The sequence below is a fragment of the Gossypium hirsutum genome, chromosome D11 (assembly GCF_007990345.1).
Source record: "Gossypium hirsutum isolate 1008001.06 chromosome D11, Gossypium_hirsutum_v2.1, whole genome shotgun sequence".
In the NCBI taxonomy this organism is placed as follows: domain Eukaryota; kingdom Viridiplantae; phylum Streptophyta; class Magnoliopsida; order Malvales; family Malvaceae; genus Gossypium; species Gossypium hirsutum.
The window spans coordinates 63218376-63240672 of NC_053447.1; the positions used below are offsets into that span (position 1 = coordinate 63218376).

At 29.9% G+C, this 22297-nt stretch overlaps 1 protein-coding gene and 1 long non-coding RNA gene across 3 annotated transcripts; both read left to right on the top strand.

The window, feature by feature from the left end:
* The first annotated feature begins 4830 nt into the window (after positions 1-4830).
* LOC107939870 (TBC1 domain family member 15) lies at positions 4831-8030 on the top strand. 2 transcript variants are annotated; one of them, XM_016873252.2, is made up of 12 exons: positions 4833-5233; positions 5426-5521; positions 5739-5842; positions 5995-6137; positions 6218-6319; positions 6421-6543; positions 6626-6714; positions 6812-6917; positions 7027-7124; positions 7206-7451; positions 7552-7635; positions 7728-8030. In XM_016873252.2, the coding sequence occupies exons 1-12, from the start codon at positions 5144-5146 to the stop codon at positions 7743-7745; spliced, it is 1299 nt and encodes a 432-aa protein (XP_016728741.1). In that variant the 5' UTR covers positions 4833-5143; the 3' UTR covers positions 7746-8030. The 2 variants fall into 2 exon arrangements, with proteins under 2 accessions (XP_040960733.1, XP_016728741.1); XM_041104799.1 differs by lacking the exon at positions 7728-8030 and having other exon boundaries at positions 4831-5233; positions 7552-7659.
* A 4039-nt stretch (positions 8031-12069) lies between these two features.
* On the top strand, positions 12070-17021 carry LOC107900349 (uncharacterized). The gene is made up of 3 exons (XR_005920734.1): positions 12070-12112; positions 12337-12377; positions 16980-17021. It is a non-coding gene; the product is annotated as an uncharacterized lncRNA (long non-coding RNA).
* The last annotated feature ends 5276 nt before the right edge of the window (positions 17022-22297 follow it).

Below are 22297 nucleotides of genomic sequence, written 5' to 3' on the forward strand. Positions count from 1 at the left end.
TTGATTAGTTAAAACGGTGTGTATGGGGATAGTTTAATGAAACGTTGCTTTTAAAGGGACTAAGGGTCTGAGCTGTAAGAAGGGCCAACTAACTGTTCAACCTTCTTAAGCACACCATTGTACCAGGAAGCAGTTATCAATTTAGTTAAGCAAAATCGGTATTTTCTTCTTCCTCTCGATTCTTTCTCTTCTTCTTCTTTCTTTTCTATCAAAATTCCTCTATCATAATACAAACTGATAATATGTTTACCGCATCATAGTTAACTTAACTTAAATGATATGACTAAAATTTTAAAATTTAAAAAATACAGAACTAAAAATTACTAAATTAAAGTATAGGATTAAGTTCATGATTTTCGCAAAGCAAAGAGGCTAATGTCAAAATTTAACCAAAACACTATAATACACAATTAGCAGTAGATAAGAAACTACTGGCTGGCACATACTTCATAACTACAGTCATGCTATTAAGAATAGGGATTTGAGTCATGCTATAGATAGAGGAATCAGAGGTTGCATTAGAGTTAAAAGCATCCTTTTAAAGGCATTCTAAGGTATACGAAAAATGAAATATGACAATATATTTTTTTAGGACAAATGATTTAATCATTCATTGGTTTAAGTGATGACTATTTACATAATTGATGATACAATAGAACCTTAAAATAAAAGTTATCAAACTGGGTTAATGGATATAATTGATAAATGATAAAACTAACACATTTTAATCCCATTTTTAATGCATTTTTGGGTGATTATTTATGTAAATTGGTGAATTTGATGCTTGTAATCCTTTGAATTCATGTTTTTATACTTAAGTGAGCATTTGAAAGCTAAATGAGCGAAAATCGAGCAAAAATCAGACAAAAAGAGCAGATTTCAGGAGCCGCATGGGTTGGGTCTTTCCACATGGGCTTGACACATGCTTGTGTAAGCCACACAGCCCGGACACACGCCCATGTAAGCCACATGGCCATGTGTCAGCCCGTGTCGATTTTGTAACTCATTTCCCAAACACGCGAAAAAAACACAATTTTTAGGCTTTCTGAGCATTCTGAAGTCTATAAATGCCAAGTAGAAGAAGAGATATGAGAGCCATCAGAGAATATTAAAGAAACAACTCAAAGAACAACATTGGAGTTAACTCTGAAGCAAATTCCCATCAAGATTGAAGACTTCTTTTTAATTTCTTTTGAATTTTTTATGAGTTTCTTTGTTTCTTGTGGTTTTTCTGACTTTGAGATGTTTTTATTCAGGATTATTAACTAATTCTCTAGATGCCTAAAGAAGATGAAACTTATGATGAATTTTATTATTTAATTTTTGTTTTACGCGACAAATACTTGATTATTGTTCTCAATTATGAGTGGTTATTTCTTATTTTAATATTTTCGGGATATTAATTCATGTTTAATGTGCTTAATTCAGTGGAGGAAAAGTCTCTATTTAAGAGTAGATCAATCATAATTGAATGGAGTTACATGCAATCCTAGAAATAAGACGACGTAAATATACTGAATTAGAGTCAAATCTAATAAGGGAATCCATAGATCGAGTTAATGTGACGATAGGAGTTTTAATTAAAAAGAGATTTCAAATAATCAATCTAGGGTCAATTGTTCTTACTCTCGAAAGAGATATTAATATAATTTAGGAATTTCTACGAATCAAGACATCAAGTGAATAAATCGTTTAATTCAGATTCATACTAATAGGTGAAATCTAGGTGGATTCTTTCCTGGGTATTGTCTCTCTCAATGGTTATCTTTTGATTAATTTCATTGTTCATTCTCTGTTGAGTTCTTAGACAAATTAGTTTAGTAAATTTAGTTTAAAACACACCACTCCAATTTGTCAGCTAAATAATAAGAAAACTGTAATTACTAATACTTTTAGTCCTCGTGGATACGATATCTCTACTCACCATAACTATACCATCTATCGATATGTGCACTTGCCTTTATCGTATTTTTAGTTAGTAACGTGAGACACATCAATAATATTAAGAAATCAAACTATTTACATAATTGATGATGCAATAGAACCTTAAAATAAAAGTTATCAAACCGGGTTAATGGGTATAATCTTAAGAAATCAAATTTACCCGATGAGAGTTACACACATTTAACAATATCATTAGGTTAAGGTTTTTTAATATAGTTTTCATCTTTCGTAATATAATGTAATTGGAAGTTCAATCATGGTAATTTGAGTAATACAACTTCAAATTGAAACTCAATTACATGCTATTCTAACCCATATTATATATGTCTAAACGATCCATCATAATGTTGAATGTAATACATGTTTGATTATGAACAAATAGATGAATAGCAATCATTCCGGATTACAAAATAAATTGCGTGAATTACTTGTTAGATTAATTGTATTTTCTTGATATATAGAAGATTAATTTAATAGCTTCAAATTATTACTTGGATGAAAAATGAATAAATAATTGAATTTGAAGTGAAATTAAATTATGTGATCATCATTATTAGTTATTTTGGAGTTAAACAAATATAATTAAATATATTTATACATAAACTCTAATAAGAAAAAATGTTATTATTTTAACGAAATTAAAATTAAATTAAGTAAACTATTTAATTGAAATAATTAATTCTAATACATGGCAATTATTTCAAACCAAAGGTGGATAGTTTAAGAGCATTAGAGGTGCTCATGGGCCGGGCGGCCTGGCCCGGCCCGACGGCCCGCCCGAAATATGGGAGGGTTTGGGTAAAAATATAGGCCCGAAATATGGGCTTGGGTAAAAAAACGAGGCCCGTTTAGAAAACGGGCCGGGCCTCGGGCACAACTTTTTTGGCCCGACCCGGCCCGATATAATAAATATATTTATTTTTTAATTTTTTAATTTTAAAAATATTTTTAAAATACTTTTTTTAATTTAAAAATATTTTAAAATACTTTTTTTAAATTTTTTTAATTTTAAAATATTTTTAAAATATTTTTTTTAATTTTTAAAATAAAATTTTAATATTTATTAAAAATGGGCCGGGCCGGGCCCAGGCTTATGATTTTTTCTCGGGCCGGGCCTGAGCAAAATTTTAGGCCCATATTTCGGGCCGGGCCGGGCCCGAGCCTAGGACCCGGGCCAAAATTTTTTATGGGCCCGGCCCGGCCCATGAGCACCTCTAAAGAGCATGAACCCCAAGCATAATAGCTGCACTAAGGTACAGGTGGGATCCATTCAGTTCGAGATTTTTCAATTTTTTCGAATCGAATTAAGGTATTTGATTTTTTTGTTTTTTGAACTGAAATCGAATCGGTGGACAAAAGAAGTCGGTTATTACAGAGCCGTAGTAAATTAGTTCAATTCAATTTGAGTTTTCATATTGTTTTTAGGCCTTAGGCTTTTGGACTTAAATTAGATAAAATTGTCTTTAGCTTTGAACTAATTTTTTATTTTATTTTGATAAAATTATCTTTGTTTTTTTGTCTTTTTAAATTATTTAAAAATTTTATTTTTTTTAATTTATTTAAAAAATTAATTTGCAAAATCTATAATTATAAAAGAGTATTAAAAATGTTCACAAGTTTATTAAACCAAAGATCTATCAAAGAATTTGTAAAATTAGTGCCCAAAGAATCTAATGGAACAATGTGAAATAAAGCAAAAGGCTTGCTTGGTGATAGCAAACTTTAATATGTTAGATAAAGGTGAATTCAATGACATTGGAAGACTGAGGCTAAATTAGATGTAGGTTATTTTTTAAAATTTAATTATAGAATATGTTAAAATATAATAATTAAAAGCTATATTTAAAATTAAGAAATAATGGATTTTGTATTGAATTTTTGATGAATTTATATATTAGGTTTATATGTTAAAAAAAATTTAAAAACAATGAGTTTTTAGAGTTTCATGAGTCAGACCACTCGGCCCGGCCTGAAAATTCGTCCAAAATATGAGAAAATTTGGGTAAAAATATAGACCCGAAAAATGGTTTGGGCAAAAAAATAATACCCATTTAGAAAACTTGTCAGTGGGTAAGGTTTTTTTGGCCCTTGTCCAGCTCAGCCCGCATTTTTAATAAAAAAAACTTGCTACTTTTTCATATTTTACTGTTGTTTTTTCACTTTTTCCACTGTTTTGCTACTATTTTACTATTATATTGATATTATTATGTTGTTAGTATTTGGATATTGTATAACACTTGTTTTATTATTAATTTTGCTATTATTTTAGAGGTATTTTCTTGTTAAATTGTACTTATTTTAGTGTTATTTAAGTATAAAATTTTTTTTAATTTATTTTCAATTTGTTGGGAAACATTTATTTTATTTTTTTGGTGTATTATAAAATTTTAAAATTTTTTAGATAAAAAAATTAAATTAAAAAAATTTAATACAAGCCGGGCTGGACTCAAATTTTAACATCTTTTATCGATACTGAACTTGGACAATCAAACTTTAAATTTTATTAGAACTGACCTGACTCGACTTATAAACAACTCTAATACCAATCTCAAATTTGATATTTAGGTAACCATTTATGTTGTTTATATATTATATATATATATATATATAAAAGGAGAATAAATTGCAATGAGACCCTTATTTAATTGGAACCTGACAAATTTGGAAAAAGAAAAGAAAAGAAAATTTTAGACGATGAATGATGACATATACATTAATTAAGCTTTCATTGTCTGTTAAATTTAGACAAAAGAGTCAAAGATAGAGAAAGAAGAGGCAAGACCGGTAATATTAACGAATAAAACGGCCGACTGTTTGTTTTCTATTTTCTTGTTACGTCCTTTTGTTTTTGGGATGGCAACCATGGCAGCCACCACCACCTCTCAACAAATAAAGCCATAATTAACCAAAACCAATAAGAAAAGCACCTTTTCTTTTGTGTTCTATTTTTTGAAAAGAAAAAAAATAAAACCCAAGAGATATATATTCTATTTTTCTTTTTCTTTTTTTCCTTCTCCTTATATTTGTTTCTTTCAAAAACTTGACTTGGCTGGGCTCTCATATATCCCCCCTGCATTTCCTTTGATTTTTCCTTTCTGGGCATTTCATTTTCTATTCAAAAGCTCCAGCTTTTGGTGCTGTTGCTGCATAAACAAGAAAATATTTTTTTTTTGGGTTCATAAAGGAAATTTCTTGGTAAATGTGGGGGGCTCCTGCAGAACCTGCTGATTCTTATTATGAGGTCCGGCCTGAATGCACTGATGTGCCAGTAACCAAATTTAAAATCAAGGTTGGATTACTGTTTAAGACAATGTTGGAAATGAAGCATTTTTATGTAATGGGGCTCATTAGAAAATACATACATTATTGTTTGTATTTTGGATTAGATTCATAGGACAAAGTCTTCATGGTTTTTCTTTCTTTCCATCTTGCTTTATTATTGATCTTGAGATTTGATGTTGAATTTTACTTGCTTATGCAGCCCGGTAAAACTCTAAGTGTAAGAAAATGGCAAACTTCATTTGCTCCAGATGGGCAGCTGGATATAGGCAAAACTCTAAATCGAATCCACCGTGGGGTAAGCTCTGATATTATGTTAAATTCAGTGATCAATTACCCGCAATAGCAAATGCATCTATATATGTACTGCAAATGCAACTTGACTACATATGTAGTTTCTAACTCTAAAGTAATCCTTACATGAAGTTGTGCAATGCCATGTTTATGTTTGTTTAAATGCATGTGTATGTATATGTATATGTTTTTGCTTATTGGGGGGTGTTTGGCAAACATAGGGGATCCATCCAACAATTAGAGGTGAAGTTTGGGAGTTTCTACTTGGCTGTTTTGATCCTAAAAGTACCTATGAAGAAAGGGAGCAGTTACGGCAGCAACGAAGGTTAGCTTTCGTACGGTCTCCGATCTTTTTTTACGGGATAAAACCGTGAGATTTTAGATCAAAACGGACAGTATCTTGCAAGTAAGATGCTGGTTTTCAGACAAAGAGACATTTTCTAACTATTGTTGTTTTCTGACTTGTATATATCTCAGGGAACAATATCAGAAATGGAAGAACGACTGTCGTGAAATCTTTCCTGTTGTTGGAAGTGGTCAATTTATTACAGCACCTGTAATAACAGAAGATGGTCAGCCAATTCAAGACCCTTTAGTACTTTTAGAGGCAAATAATGCAGGCAAGTTACTGGTTTTTTATTTTTTATTTTTGGTGAAAATGAAATAAAACCAAGTACTAATATGTGATTTAATCATTCAGTTGGAGATGGTCCGAATAGTACAGAGATTGTGCAGGAGCTAATCAATCGTGGTCCTTTGGATAAGAAAATAATCGACTGGCTGCTCTTATTACATCAAATAGGTATTGCATCTCTCTTTGGTTCAGTTCTATTCGGATTCAAGTATCAAATATAGACAAGGAGTTCGAGTAACAGGGACATTGTTTTTTGTTTTGGCTGTCAGGTCTGGACGTAAAACGAACTGACAGGAGCTTAGTATTCTATGAGAAGCAAGAGAATTTGTCTAAACTTTGGGATATTCTCGCTGTATATGCCTGGATAGATACAGATGTTGGATATTGTCAAGGTGAGTGATCAAATTTCTTTGTGAAGTGATTATTTTTATAGTTTTCTGGATTGTTGATTGTTTCATTGACAATGATGAGCAGGAATGAGTGATTTATGCTCCCCTATGATAATTCTTCTTGACGATGAAGCTGATTCGTTTTGGTGCTTTGAACGTTTGATGCGCCGATTGGTATGTATCCGACATGGATGTGTCCTTGTCTCGGTTCACCATTTTATTACCAGTTTCTTATAGTGTGTGTATGTGTGTTTTATTTTACTTCTTACAGAGAGGGAATTTCAGATGCACTGAAAGTTCTGTTGGGGTAGAGACACAACTTAGTCATTTGGCTGCTGTAACTCAAGTTATTGATCCTAAACTTCATCAGCACTTAGGTAAGTAATAAAAATTCTACATTGCTACAGTACTACATTACTCGAACTTGAATGTGTATCATACACTGGATGTCGAAAATGAAAAATTTTTCTTATATTTGGTTTACAGAGACACTAGGTGGAGGTGACTATCTGTTTGCTGTTCGAATGCTAATGGTTTTGTTTCGCCGAGAGTTCTCATTTTGCGATTCGTTGTATTTATGGGAGGTATGTATCATACCAATGTCCGAATATATATTAGAAACCGATACTTTTCGCTCATGAATTTAGTTTATTTTAATGGTACAGATGATGTGGGCACTGGAATATGACCCGGATTTGTTCTACCTATACGAAGAACCAACACCAAGTCTGGAGGAATCTAAGAAAAAGGCAAAATCAATGCGTCATTATGGGAAGTTTGAGAGAGAAAACATGAAAATAAAAACCGATGAAGCCCCCCTCCCCATTTCTGTTTTCCTTGTTGCCAGTGTCTTAAAAGAAAAGAGCACCAAGCTACTGCACGAAGCTCGGGGCCTCGACGACGTTGTTAAGGTGAGCTTTTAGATTCGTATTAGCCTATGTTGTAGGACTCGAGTGAGTGTTGGATCTGAGAATATATATATATATATATCGTTGTTTGAATATGTGCTAGATTTTGAATGATATAACTGGAAGCTTGGATGCCAAGAAAGCTTGTAATGAGGCAATCAAACTTCACAAGAAATATTTGAAAAAGGTACTTCTAGTTTCCTTCTTGTGAATCTTTATGTCTAATTACGGTTTTAATCCTTTTATTGTGCTGAAGTTTGGATTTTCATGTCATCACAGCAACAAGCTAAGAATTAAGATGACATAGCCCACAAAGAAAAGCAGACAACGAAGTTTGGTCCCTGTCAAGATATAATGGGAGTATCTTTGTTTTGGAAGATTATAATCAATATATACATACATATATATACATATATTTTCCCAGGAAGATGAAACCTGGCTTAGAATAATTTTTAATAGTTGTATATGGTGATACCAATCTTCCACGTTATTTGTATTCTAAAACATTGTTTAACAATTAATTAATTGTTGAATTAACATAAATACTTATTTATTGTTAATGAAAACCTGTTGTTTGTGCTTATAGTTCATACATTTCCTCAAAATTTTCGGTTGTTCTTGAGAAGCACATGAACTTCTCCCTAATATATTGAATAAGCACTTGGGTTTGATGTATGGGAAATGTTTGGGAACTCCACAATCCCCACACATTCATTACAGACTTACAACTAATGTTACATGTATTTGCTCATCTAACCCCATTCTCCATCATATATTCAAAGTCTTCATAAAAACATATATGCTACAAGTTTAAACATATAAAGTAATTAAATATTTTATCTCTAAATTTATAAACACTTAGACATTATATATATACTTCATTAACAATTTATATACTACAAGTTCTTACGACCATAAAGTTGTCTAGTAAATTGCATTTTGTTTTTTTTTATTCAAAAAATAAATAAATTAGTTCATGTACTTTAGATTAAAGAGTAAGTTGATTCTTTCTATTAAAAATTTTATCCAATTGTACTTATAAAAATTTGCATGACTAACGGAATAACCAAACAATGTCATATAGCATTCTACATGTACCTCATGCTAACATACAAAAACCCGTTTTTAATAGTACAAATGACTGAAATTAAAAAAAAAAGATTAGTTTGTTCTTTGATATAATGTACATGGATTAATTTATTCATTTTTTAAGTAGAGGGGACAAAATACAATCTGACTCTTAATATTAGAGTCTCCATAATACGTTAAATAATTTATTTTTTGGATAAATTACATTAGTAGTTGCCCAAGTATTTAATTTTTGGAATAAAAAATCAACTTAACATCAACACGATTCATGGATACCTCTCGTATATAAAAATTAATTTGCACGTTTTTTAAATGAAAAGTACAAAATATAATTGAATATTAAAGCGGTTCTACAATACATTAAATACTATTCCATCACTAAATCCTCAAACAATCACCAAAAAGAAACCCAATAACTTCCAAATCCACCATGTCCGGCCGGTAGCAAAAACTGTGGCGACCACCACAATCCCCCCGGAAAAATTTCCGGCAAGTCATCGCTTGTATTCTAATCCTCCTCCTTCTAAGCTGCAATCTTATTCTAGCTCTTGTGTATACACATTTGAAATTGCAGCTTATACGATATACTATGATCACAAAAATAGTTAGAAGAGCAACACCTAATATAAGGCTGATAATGGTGAGCCTTTTAGTAAAAAATAATACAGGATGTGTTATTCGACTTGTAGTTTTATGTGTGCCAACATAAGCATCAACACACTGCTAGCAAACCCAAGCATGATAATTGAAGATAGGGTTGGAGATAATGTATTTGGAAATTTGTTTTGACACTAAGAATACTGTTTAAAAATTTGTTGTCTCTTCCCAGCATTTGAATACCGTTTGGAACACTAAAAAAACATAAATGTATTATTTCTTGAATTGGTACAAATTATGCAAAAAAAATAAATAAAGAGTACAATCAAAATATTTACGTAGTTCAAAACTCGTTTTACGTCTGCAGGATCTTGCTTAAAGATTTAAGCCTAACCCTCCAACACTTGATGCAACCTCACCTTTGTATAATTAAATAAACTCTATCTCAACTCATTTTAGCTATGCAAGTGAAAATCAACACTCAGGTAATGTATAACAATGGCATTCAATGATAATTCTTACTATGAGCATATGTGCTTTTTTAAATTCACACATCACCCATGAAATAGATCATCTATATATAAGCTCCATGATCGGTCAAGTTCTTCATTAGCTCTGTGTAAGGTTGAATAATAAATTTCCAAATGCATTATCTCCAACAATTGTCATACCTGAACAAGAACTCTTCCAAAAGTAATGATGAACCTTGATCTCATTTATAATTCTTATCAAATCAATCGGAAATCGAATATTACCATTTTTGTTTTGATGGAATATTTTGACAGAGTAACAAATCATAGCAGAAGTTATGATCTCTTCTTCTTGTAGTGTAAACAACTAAAATTAAGAGAAAACATAAATATATATATATATATATATAAACATATAATAGGTAAGTGCTTGAATTTGGAAAATAAACAAACCAGAACATATAGTACAACAATTTTAAAGATTTTTTAGAATTAAATTATTAGAAGCCCCTAAATTGAAGTCTACGAAATAACAGATATGAAAAGAAGCACTAACCATGCTGTCCTATTTCATCATTATTATTGAAGTTGACGAATGCCTTTGCCCAATGGCTTACTGCATAAATTAGCAAAGGAATATGAAAGATGGTAAGTAAAAATTATGGTCTTAAAAATAAATAAATCAAAAGGACGGACCAACCTGATACTACCAAATGTTTGGGATGTGAGCAATCTTATGCCAGCTGCACCAATGTCCTTCCGACATCTTTCCTCCAATTGGGGAGTTTCATCTATTTGTAAATATTCCAAACTGGTTAGGCAACGCATCTTGTTAGGAAGCGATGTTAAATTCGGCATATCAATGAGAAAAAGGCTTCGCAGATTTGTTAGATGCTGAAGCCACTCTGGAAGAGGCCGACACTTTGGAATATTTTGCAGCAATAGAAAGCGTAGGCTTGTATAATCTTGGAATATTTGGAAGCCGGCTGCTGATAGCTCCAGCTCCTTGCAGTCCCTTACATGAAGCACTTCAAGGGATGTGAGATGTTGGAACACAGGAAAGAGTGACCTCAATCCATTGCAATTGTTAATTTCTAATCTTTTCAATTGAACAAGATGTTGAAGCCCAAGGGGGAGAGACACCGGCAGTGGAATATTATTAATCTCCAAATGAGAGAGTTTCTAAAGGGGTTCCCATTGCATGCCCTCTAAATCAACCTCCTTGCAATCTCCTATTGTTAATTTTTTGAGGCCGGTGAAATGTTGCAAGTACTAATCTAGCATGTGAGTGTCCAATCCATCAATGTTGTCTACATGGAAAGATTTCAATTTGGAGAGAGGAAGAGAAGAGGTTGAACTTGATGGGGTCGTACTAGTGATGTTCATCTTCATGGTCTACTTTAACGGCCTTGAACTGGTATTCACCAACTTTAGCTTATCATCGAGTGAAGGATATTGTTGAAATATGTGAAACCCATATATTTTGGGATATATTTTAAATTTGTTTATTTAGGTAGATAAATTTTAAAATAAATCATTACAAACATTATAGGAATATTTTATTTTATCTTTTAGTAGTTGAATTATTTTCCTAATTAGATAAATTAACGTTTTTTTAACTTTGCTGACGTTGCATACATGTGGATGACACGTTAACGTTTAATTAATTTTTTAAATTTTAAAAATTCAAAAAAATTATAAAAAAACTATTTTTAAAATTTTAAATATTATTTAAAAAATTATATTAATTATAAAACATATTTTTTAAATTTAAAAAATTAATTAAACGTTGACGTTGACATATTATATATATAGTAATTCACGTGTATGCTATATCAGTAAAATTAATAAATATTAACTTTTTTTATTTATTTTGGAATGATTTGTAAAAAAATACAAATTTAAAAATTTAAAAGAGACAAAAAAAAGCTAAAATATCTTTTTTTAATTTGGGAATAAAAAATCATTATGCCTTTTATGTTAGTAAGTGTTGAATGTTGATGATTTATAACACTAAACAGATTACAAAATCATTACAGCATGTTTGGTTTGGTGTATTGGCATAACCAATACACCCCTAATCGGTGGGCCTCACCTAATCCGGCTGTATTCCGTCGTTTGGTTTGATGTATTGGTAATACGCGTGTAATCCATTACCTTCCTAATCGGTGAAAACCACCGATTTCTATTCCCCCTCTTTTGCCCAGATTAGCTACCGATTCAGCATCACCTCCCTGATTTACCTTCCCCCGATCCCCTTTGTTTCTCTTCTGTTCCTTCATCCGATTTCCTTCCTTGTTTCTTTGCTTTTCTTTTCTGTCGATTTGCTCCCAGTCCATTACACCTCTTTTCTGCCGATTTGCTCCCTCCGTTTCTTTTCTTTTCTTTTTCTCTCTGCCACTCTTTCGATTGCCTTCTCAACCAGTCGACCTTTTTCTTTTCTTGTTCTCTCTGTCACTCGTTTGATTGCTCTCAGTTGGTGGGTCTCCAGGTTACTGCAACTGAAAGGTAAAGGTTTCGAATCACTATAATGAGTTTCAACTCTCTTTTTTCTTTTCTTTTCTTTTCTAACTCTCTTTTTCTCTTTGTAATTAGTTTCAATGGCTGCCTTGTAGTGTCTTTAGCTTTTTTCTGCATGTTAGCAGATTCGAATCACTGCCTTGTTAGTGCAGTGACTTCTTCATCGATTATTGCACTGTTAACCTAATCGGTTTCCCCTTTTCTGATTATAGGTTGTTCTTCATATATCTCTGCCCCGATCAAGTCAGTACAGGTTAGTTTCCCCGATTGCATGTTTCTATTGTTGTTTATTTCCCTTTGAGTCATCATATATCATTGAAGTAAAAGAGATGTTTATCTTCATCTGTTGTGCATGTATATGATTGAAATATAGATTTGTTATCTCTGTCTCTGTTATCATTGATTCCGTTTATTATGTTCTTCATCATTTAGCACAGGAAGATACAGTGCTGGGATTAATTTCATCGATTTTTGCTTATGTTTGATTAAATCTTGTAAATATGATAAATAATGGGAAAGAAATAGGCGATTAGACTTTAATGGCATTTTAGCATATATGGTTTTTGGTGTAGGGAGGGGTAGATATACATGCATTGCATGCATGGTCTCAAAAGTAGTGGACAAAATGGATCTAATCTTTGATCCCTTAGCTTAGATGTCAAAATTTGTTGGCTTTAGTTTAAAGTTTTATTTATATTGTATCATTTTGCATAAAATAAAAGCTAAATCTTAGCAGTTTTGGCCATTGCCATTTAGATATATATATCTTAGCAGTTTTGGATTTATATATTTTAATGTAACAGGCCTTGTATTGGTTTAAGATGTGTGTGACCATGGTTTTCTATTCAAAGTCAGCCTGTTTGACTGGAAATATGAGATTGCTTGCTTCATATTTGAAGAATTTATAGGCGATTTCGATTTTGTTGGTTTGTTCTGGAAATTGTGTTGATAGTCTGCTGGACAATGTTATTGATTTGTATTGATTTGTTAGTGACTAGAAGATGAAACTGGAAATTGTTGCATTTGTTTTGATGTTGTTCTTGATTTGTTCTGGAAATTGTTTTGATTGTCTGCTGGAAATTGAATTTGTTTATGTTAGTCAGTAGAATATGAAAACAATTTACTTGATTTGTTCTTGATTTGTTAGTCAGTAGAATATGAAAATGGATATGCTAGTGACGAAAACGAGTTACTTGCAGGACATGTTCATTATTTGTGTTCTTAGATACATGAGATACACGTGATTAAACCGTTTGGTTGATAATTCACTATTAATAATAATTGATAGTAAATTTATATAAGTGAATTAAGATAATAATAAATTTAGATCTTAAAATAAAAATTGGATTTTTCTGATTTGCTAAAATGGATATTAAATCAAAACATGTGATTGATGATATGTTTTCATTTACACCAATTAAAATCGGTCGAATTTCGGTGCTAAAAATTTATAAACTAATTATAAACTGCTTGTGTCGAACATCAAGGAGTTAATTTCGATTTAAACTTATTACTATTTGAATTCAACTCAAGTATATTACATTTATCTTCGAGAATGTTGAAGTTTTACTAAAAGTATTATAAATGTCCTTTCTAATAAGAAATATGAGTAAATTGGTTGTTTAGGTAAATTTCTTTGAACAGTTTTTAAAAAGTACAAAAGAAGACCTATATTTCCATATGAAAATAAAATATTTGAAGTCCATTAACATATACTAGTAAAGTTGTAATTTATTATTACATTAATGTCGGATATTTTGTTTAAGATTTTCAAATAATCGAAAGAATATTATAAATTTGAAATTAAATGGGATCACAATCCTGCATTTAATTCTATATAAATAAGATGTGATTGATATAATTCAACTATGAATATTGAATGCCAGTGAATGAAAATCAACAAAATAGATAGGGCCTTTTATGTTTATAATGGATTCCATATTATACAAATTTGTCTCTTTGGTTTTCCTAATGTCACATTATCTTTAATATATAAGTTTATATTTTATTAATCATAAATAATAATAATCAAAGTTATTTTGAGAGTGGAAGTTAAAATTCTAATATAATCGATAAAATGATACATTATTTACAGCTAATGGGATCTTGTAACTCGGAAAATCAAATTCGAAAAAAAAAATTAAACATTCCTTGATAAAATATATATTTTAAAATAAGTTGTATTCTATAATATTTTTTTGCTAAATTATATAAATAAGCACTCGATTATTAGTAAATTTTTAGTTGATTCATTTGATTTTAAATAATTACATCAATAATTAAAATAAGGGCTTTAATATTTCATTAATATAAGGACTAATCAATAATTAAAATAAGGACTTTAATATTTTATTAAAATAAGGACTAATCAATAATTAAATTAAGGACTTTAATATTTTATTAAAATAAGGACTAATCAATATTTAAAATAAGGACTTTAATATTTTATTAAAAATCAAGAAATTTAATATTTTAATAAAGAAATTTAAATTTAAAATGTTATAAAAGTTTTAAAACAAGAGAAAGAAGATTATTAAAGCAAATCCTCATTCTTATAAAAATAAATAATGTTGCTTAGAAAATATTTTCACATTTGAACCTACCATGTGAAGAAAATCTAATTAAACTTGGGTCTCCAAATTCATATTTATTGAACCCTTTTTTAATAATTAAAATAAGGAAAATTATTTATAAATTTGTTTTCAAAGTGGTCAATAATGTGAAATCATAAAATGGAGTCGTATGTGTGATTTTTCAATTAACATTATTATTAAATAAAGTACTAAAACAAACCCAAACCTTGTTGCTTAACAAAATATTTTTCTCAATCATACCACAAAATTTGTTGCTTTACAAAATAAACAAGTTTTGATACCTTAATTACTATAGTTAATATAAGGGAGGGCAAGCAGGGATCTAGCTTCCCTTGAATAAAATAGATTTATTGCAGTATTAAACCTTCTAATTATTTAGTAATACAATTTAATCCTTTTAGGATTTTTTTTGTTAAAAAAAATTTGGCCAACCAAAATCTCTAATTTTGTTGCAACGATATCATTTAGTAGATAATTTTTTGCTTCGTGTGTTCTAAATTTGTATTGTTTATTTTTATTTGATAATGTGTAATTGCAACTTCAATTCATTGATAGTGTGTTCTAATTTTAATAAGTTGCAGTAATGGCTCGTCTGCCTTTACTTGCACAAAGTGTGAGGCGTAAAAGAATTGGTCTTGCATTGACAATATGGTTGGAAATCTCTAGAATTGCAATTTGATTCTTATTTAGAATGGGTGCCAGCCTTAGCCTACAGACTTATAGACCAAGGATTAGGTCCTATACCTTAAATTTTTATGCAAAACGGGATTATGTGAAGAGGCTTGTATATGCTAGTGACGAGACTTGTATTGAACAAGTTAGGATGAATAAAACTGGCTTTTTTAAACTATGTGAGATGTTAGAATCGATAGGGGGATTGAAGTCGTCAAGGTTCATGCTTGTTGATGAGCAAGTAGCAATGTTTTTACATATCATCTCCTATCACCTGAAAAATCAAGTTATCAAGCATCACTTTAGAAGGTCAGGGGAAACTGTTAGCAGCATTTCATAGTGTTTTAAATGCTGTCATACGCTTACAAGATGTCTTATTTAAAAAGCCAGAGCCAATTACAGCCGATTCTTCTGACACAAGGTGGAAATGGTTTAAGGTATTAGACTGAGTTTTATATATAGCTTGTACAACATTTAGTTGACTTAGATTTAAATTAGTATTCTAACTCAAGGTTTTATATCATGTGATATAGAATTTCTTAGGTGCTCTTGATGGAACCCACATCAAGATTAGGGTGCCAACAGTTGATAAACCTAGATATCGAACCCGAAAAAGTGACATAGCAACAAATATGCTAGGTGTTTGTACACCTAAGATGCAATTTGTTTATGTTCTTCCTGGTTGGGAAGGTTCAGTTGCCGATGGACGGGTGCTTCGAGATGCCATTAGTAGAAGACATGGACTAAAAGTTCCTCATGGTAAAGTGTATAGTTAGACGAATTTGAATTATTCATTAAGATCAAACTTTGTGTGCTGAATTAATCATTTATTAAAAAAATTATTTTATACGTTGTTATTATCTAGTTGATGCTGGATACACAAATTGTGAGGGATTTCTTGCACCATTTAGAGGACAGCGATATCATCTGAACGAGTGGCGTCAGGGTTATCAGCCAAGTTCTCCGTAAGAGTTTTTTAATATGAAACATGCATCAGCACGTAATGTCATTGAAAGATGCTTTGGCTTATTAAAACTTAGATGGGGAATACTTAGGAGTCCATCGTTTTATCCTGTAAGGGTGCACAATAGAATTATTATTGCATGTTGTTTGCTCCATAATTTTATTCGAACCCATATGAGTATTGATCCCATTGAAGCGGAGGTGGGAGAAGGATTACCTACTAATGTGGTGGATGACGATGAACCGAATATCACAAATATTCATCCATCGGATGCTTGGGCTACTTGGAGGATGGAACTAGCCAACCAAATGTTCGATGAATGGCAAGCATCTAGAAATTAGTTAGGTTTAGGGACAAATTGAGTTACAATTAATTTGTTGATGTTATTTTATGTATCTAGTTTATGAAACTTTGGTGGTGTTTGAATAAAATTCTGTATTGTACTAAACTTTGTTGAATTATAATCTAATTATCTTTTCATTCAGCATGTGTTATTTCATTAAATTTAGTATTGAGCTTTTGATTCATGATATTGAACTAACGATATAATATTATAAACTGTTCACCTTTTGATTCATGATATTAAAAATAGTAAATAATGTTAATTTGTTTTTTTTTTCTTAAGATAATTATGTCAGGTGTTCCACAATCACATGCTTCTTCTCAAGCTTCTCGAGGAAGCAAAAGAAAATGGATTCCAGAAGAAGATGCAGCCTTGGTTTCTTGCATGGTGGATTTGCACAATGTAGGAACATTTAATGCTGATACCGGGTTCAAGGCCGGTTATTTGAACGAGCTAGAAAAAATGCTAGAAAAGGCCTTACCAAGAGCAATGTTGAAGGCGAAGCCAAATATTGAATCTCGGATTAGGTGCCTAAAAAGGGAATGGTCAGTCGTCTACGACATGCTTAGTGGCCAAAACAATAGCGGTTTTGGTTGGGACGAGCATAGGCTGCTCGTTGTTGCTGAAGATGTAGTTTGGGAATCCTATGTAAAGGTAAAATGTATTTCAAGTATTGATTTGTTTTTTTACAAAACTTATAACTAATATGATTTCCTCATTTTTTTTAGAGTCACAAAGAAGCTTTTCAGTTCAGACATCGTTCTTTCCCTTACTACAACCAGCTTACTGCCATATACGCAAGAGATCGGGCGACTGGGAAAGACGCTCAAACAGCTGCTGATGTTCTTGAAGAAATACATGCTGAGGATGAACGTACTACAGATATGAATGAAGAGAGAAACACATTCTATGACTGCAAAGCTGACGTCTCTTTAGACGACATGGATGTTTCTGGTATGGATCCGCGAGGAGATAGAGACCAAGGGGGTTCCTCATCTTCAAACAAGAGAAAGAAGAAATCTGATGCTCGTGATAATGTGTATTCTTCATTTGATGAGGCTGCCACTTTGTTGGGGGGAAAAATCCAGCCGTTGGCGATCAAATCAGTAGGAGTATTGCCTCCGAGATGGTAGTTTAGCAGAAGTCAGAAGAACATCAAAAGATGGAAGAGAAAGCTTCAAATTTATATTCAGCCTTATGGTCAATTGAAGGTTTAACCGACGATCAGCGGTATGATGCTTTGAGTAAAATTCCCGATCATCCAACTCAAATGATCGTTTTCTTTAGTTTACCTTCTGTTGCCCGATTGGAATGGGTCAGAAGATTTCTTTCTCACCATTAAATATCAATGTTCAAACTTTTTGATGTTGTAAAACTATATAACATATGGATTATGATGTACAATTTCATTTTCATCTAACATTTTCTTAATATAAGTTAATTATGTTTATCCAGAATATAATTCTCAAGTTATATATTGATTTTAGTAAATTCATATAAGAACATTTTATTATTAAGAATTTTATGAAATTATATATCACTAATAAATTATATTTAATATTAATTATTTTAAATTGTATAAATTCATATAAGAAAATTTATTATCAAGAATTTTATGAAATTTAATATTAATTATTAAATTATATGTAATAATTATTATTTTAAATTATACAAATTCATAAAATATAATTTATTAGTTACAATTATTTTAAATTTTATTAAATCATATATTTTAATTAAAATATATTTAATATTAATTATTTCAAATTTTCATTTATAGTATTATATATTATGATTTGAGTAAATTCATATAAGAATATTAATTATTAAGAATTTTATTAAATTATATATTTTAATTATAATATATTTAATAATAATTATGTTAATTTATATTTTACAGTATCATATATTATGATTTGAGTAAATTCATATAAGAATATTAATTATTAAGAATTTTATTAAATTATATATTTTAATTATAATATATTTAGTAATAATTATCTTTAAATATGATTAAATTATTTATTATTGATATTAATAATCTTATTAAAATTTAAATAACAATAATAATTTACCAAAACAAATTTCTGCTAATTATTAAGAATTTTATTAAATTATATATTTTAATTAAAATATATTTAATAATAATTATGTTTAAATATGATTAAATTATTTATTATTGATAATAATAATCTTATTAAAATTTAAATAACAATAAAAATAATCATTTACCAAAACAAATTTATGCTAAGGGTATTCTAGTCATTTTAGTTTTTTCCATTGTGCTATTACACCTCTATTCCATTCAACTAAACACAAGATTACTATTACGCCTCTATTCCATTACATTCAACCAAACAGTTGATTTGCTATTACACCTCTATTCTATTACACCTCTATTCCATTACACCTCTAATTCAATACAGCGAACCAAACGTGCCCTTAAAATTTTGTTGTAATCATTAAAGTTGAAATTACAAAAGCAGAAAAGAAAACAATGAATGACCTGTTATTTAAATGTCATCCCTTTATGCCGGCCACTTGAGTTCAAGCATTTCGCCACCTTTCAATCTTCATTTTATCTTCTTTGTACGTCTTTTCATCTTTTAATAATATTAGAAAATTTTAAATCATAATTAAAATATTTCTACTCTTCACTTTTTATTATTAAATTTTATTTTTATTTTCTGAATATTTAATAAATTAACTATAATAATTTGTAAATAATACATAATTATGTAGAAGAAAATCATATGAAGTAAATTTCTTTAAATGACTGTAATTGTCTAAACTTTTTGAAGTAATAATTACAAAATAAATTATAATTATTTTTTAAATATCAATTTAATTCAGTAGTTTACATTTTTTTCCATATTTTTATTATACGAATACTTCTAGGATTTGAGTTAGATAATTTTCGTTCAAATTATTATGTAAATACAAAAAAGTTTATTGTTCTCACTTTCATATGATAAAACTACATTAAAAATATAAAAAAAATTCACATTAATAAAAATATTAATGAAATAATACAATCAATAAATTTAATTGATATTTTAATTTATTAAATAAAATTAATTACAACTTGAATATTTTATTTTAACAATTATATCTGAGGGTTTTTTTACCAAATTATTATAAAAAATAAAAAATACCAAAATATTATATATATTTTTTATTTACCAAAATATTATATATATTTTTATTTACCAAAATATACCAAAAAAAGGGGACAGGACTGAATGGCGGCACCAATGGTGCCATTCTCATTGGCAGCACCAGTGGTGCCATTCTCATTGGCGGCACATGACTAAAATGTAACTATCTGTAGTTTCAAGGAACTGACATGCAAATTTACCATTTTGAATTTTGAAAGTGAATTGGTGCCGGCTGTGGGTGTGTCAGCGCCAAAGCTGAAACTTGGCTAATTGCCTTCTAAGCCCTCCTTATTTATTATTTTCTTTTTATTCCCCTTCAACTAAATTTGATGAGAATAGTTTATAATTATAATTTATTTTTTCTATTTGGGTTACATTTATGGGTGATCAATTTTATTATTACTTCTAGTTTTTCAATAAAGCATGCCTGATATTTCTATTATATTTTTAATTAAATTTAATATTAGTTAAATGACAATTAAGATACTTATAATTCTAATTAAGTAATAACTCTATTTTACTTTAATAAAAGGTCAAATTTTTTAACTAATAACAATAATTTATAATTATAATTATCACAATATTTTTGTCTTTTTCCTATATTTTATGCTTAGAGTTCTATTTAAATAACAATTCTATTTTAAAATTAGCACAATATTTTAATAATAATTACAGTTTAAATTATAATTATTTTGAAATATATAATTCTCACAACTTCTATTAAATTATAATTATTTTTAAATTTATAAAGAGTATTTATATATAAAAAATATTTTTATTTAATTAAAAAACTTGAATTCTTATTATTTTAAATTCATCCAATTATATTCAATGATTTTATAGATTTATAGTTTTATTAATTAATAATATATTATGTTTTCTTTTAAGTAGAGCCTTTATAATATATGACCAAATTAATTAATTTCACATTATATTATTATTTTAATTAATCTTACTTTTTATTATTATATAATAATATTAATAAATTATTATTCTAATGTAGTTTAGTAATATAATTAACAATAAATGATATTTTTGTCAGTTCAAAAGTTTTTTCAAGACTCGTGCTTTTATATATATTATAGATAGATATTTTTATGATTTTTATCGGAGATATGAAAGATTAAATCACAGCCTGTCATATTTCGTCATCTAATTGGTCTGTTAATTGATTTTAATGGTTAATGTAACGAAATGTGAAAATTATTAATGTAAGAGCTTAATTAATTTTTCAGGTTAATGATAAAGGATCAACTGGGTTCAAATTAAGTCAAGGGGCTTAATAACTTTTTTTTGGTTTTTTCTTAAGGGACTATTATAGCTATAAGCCTTTGATAAATTTAGTAAATTTTTTTATTTAATAAACTATTCTCATCAAATTACCAAAAATAATACAAAAAATACGAATTAGTTTATACTTTTTTAAATAACTTTACTTTAGGTAAAATATATTTCTTTAATAATAAAATAAAGGGCTTTTATGAGTAAAAATCATAGATTAAGAGCTTATTTAACTACAAAAATAGGTTGAGGGCTTGTTTATTAAATAAAAAAGTGAGTTGAAGGGGAATAAAAAGAAAATAATAAATAAAGAGGGCTTAGAAGGCAATTAGGCAAGTTTTAGCTTTGGCGCTGACACACCCACAAGCGGCACCAATTCACTTTCAAAATTTAAAATGGTAAATTTTCATGTCAGGTCCTTGAAATGGTAGATAATTACATTTTAGTCCTATGTCGCCAATAAGAATAGCACCACTGGTGCCGCCATTGTTAGTGATAGTATCTGTTAGCGAGGTAGTTAAGGTCAACTGAGTTGTTAGCTAAGTAGTTAAGCAAGGAAGTTATTTCCTTCCTATAAATATAGTCATTTGGCTTTGTATTGAACTAAGTAAATAGAAAGAATTAAAATTCAAAATAGATTTGTTCTACAATCTTCTCTATTTTACCTAGTTTCTTTCATGGTATCAGTCGCTAGGCGTTCTTAGTAATGGCCACGATAAATTCTGCTGCCTCTGACTCCGTTGAGTTGAATGGCTCAGTCTTTACTGCTGATCGGGTGGTGAACTCGTTTCCTCGGCATGAGGTCGTGAAGCTTGATGAAGGGACGTTTCTCCAGTGGAAGCAACAGGTTCGTTTTATTGTGAATGGATATGATTTGTTTGGCTTTCTGGATGGATCTGTGTCTGCGCCGTCGAGATTTGTACAAGCATTGGACGGTGCTCTTGTACTTAATCCGGCGGCCTCTGTGTTTACTCAACAGGACAATCTTATTACTTCGTGGCTTCTTTCTACGATAAGCTCGACCATTATATCCTCCTTTATGGATGTGCAATCAGCATCCGAGGTGTGGTCTACGGTGTTGGCAATGTTCGCCGCCGATACGGATCTACGGTAAGAAAGGCTGCGTCATGAACTTCACCCCCTCAAGAAAGGGCGTTTGTC

Excerpts from the sequence above, each read along its gene's own strand:
- LOC107939870 (XM_041104799.1), top strand. The coding sequence starts at position 5,144 with ATGTGGGGGGCTCCTGCAGAACCTGCTGATTCTTATTATGAGGTCCGG. Across the intron at positions 6,138-6,217 it reads TTTAGAGGCAAATAATGCAG|TTGGAGATGGTCCGAATAGT; the intron begins GCAAGTTACTGG and ends TTAATCATTCAG. Across the intron at positions 6,320-6,420 it reads GCTCTTATTACATCAAATAG|GTCTGGACGTAAAACGAACT; the intron begins GTATTGCATCTC and ends TTTGGCTGTCAG.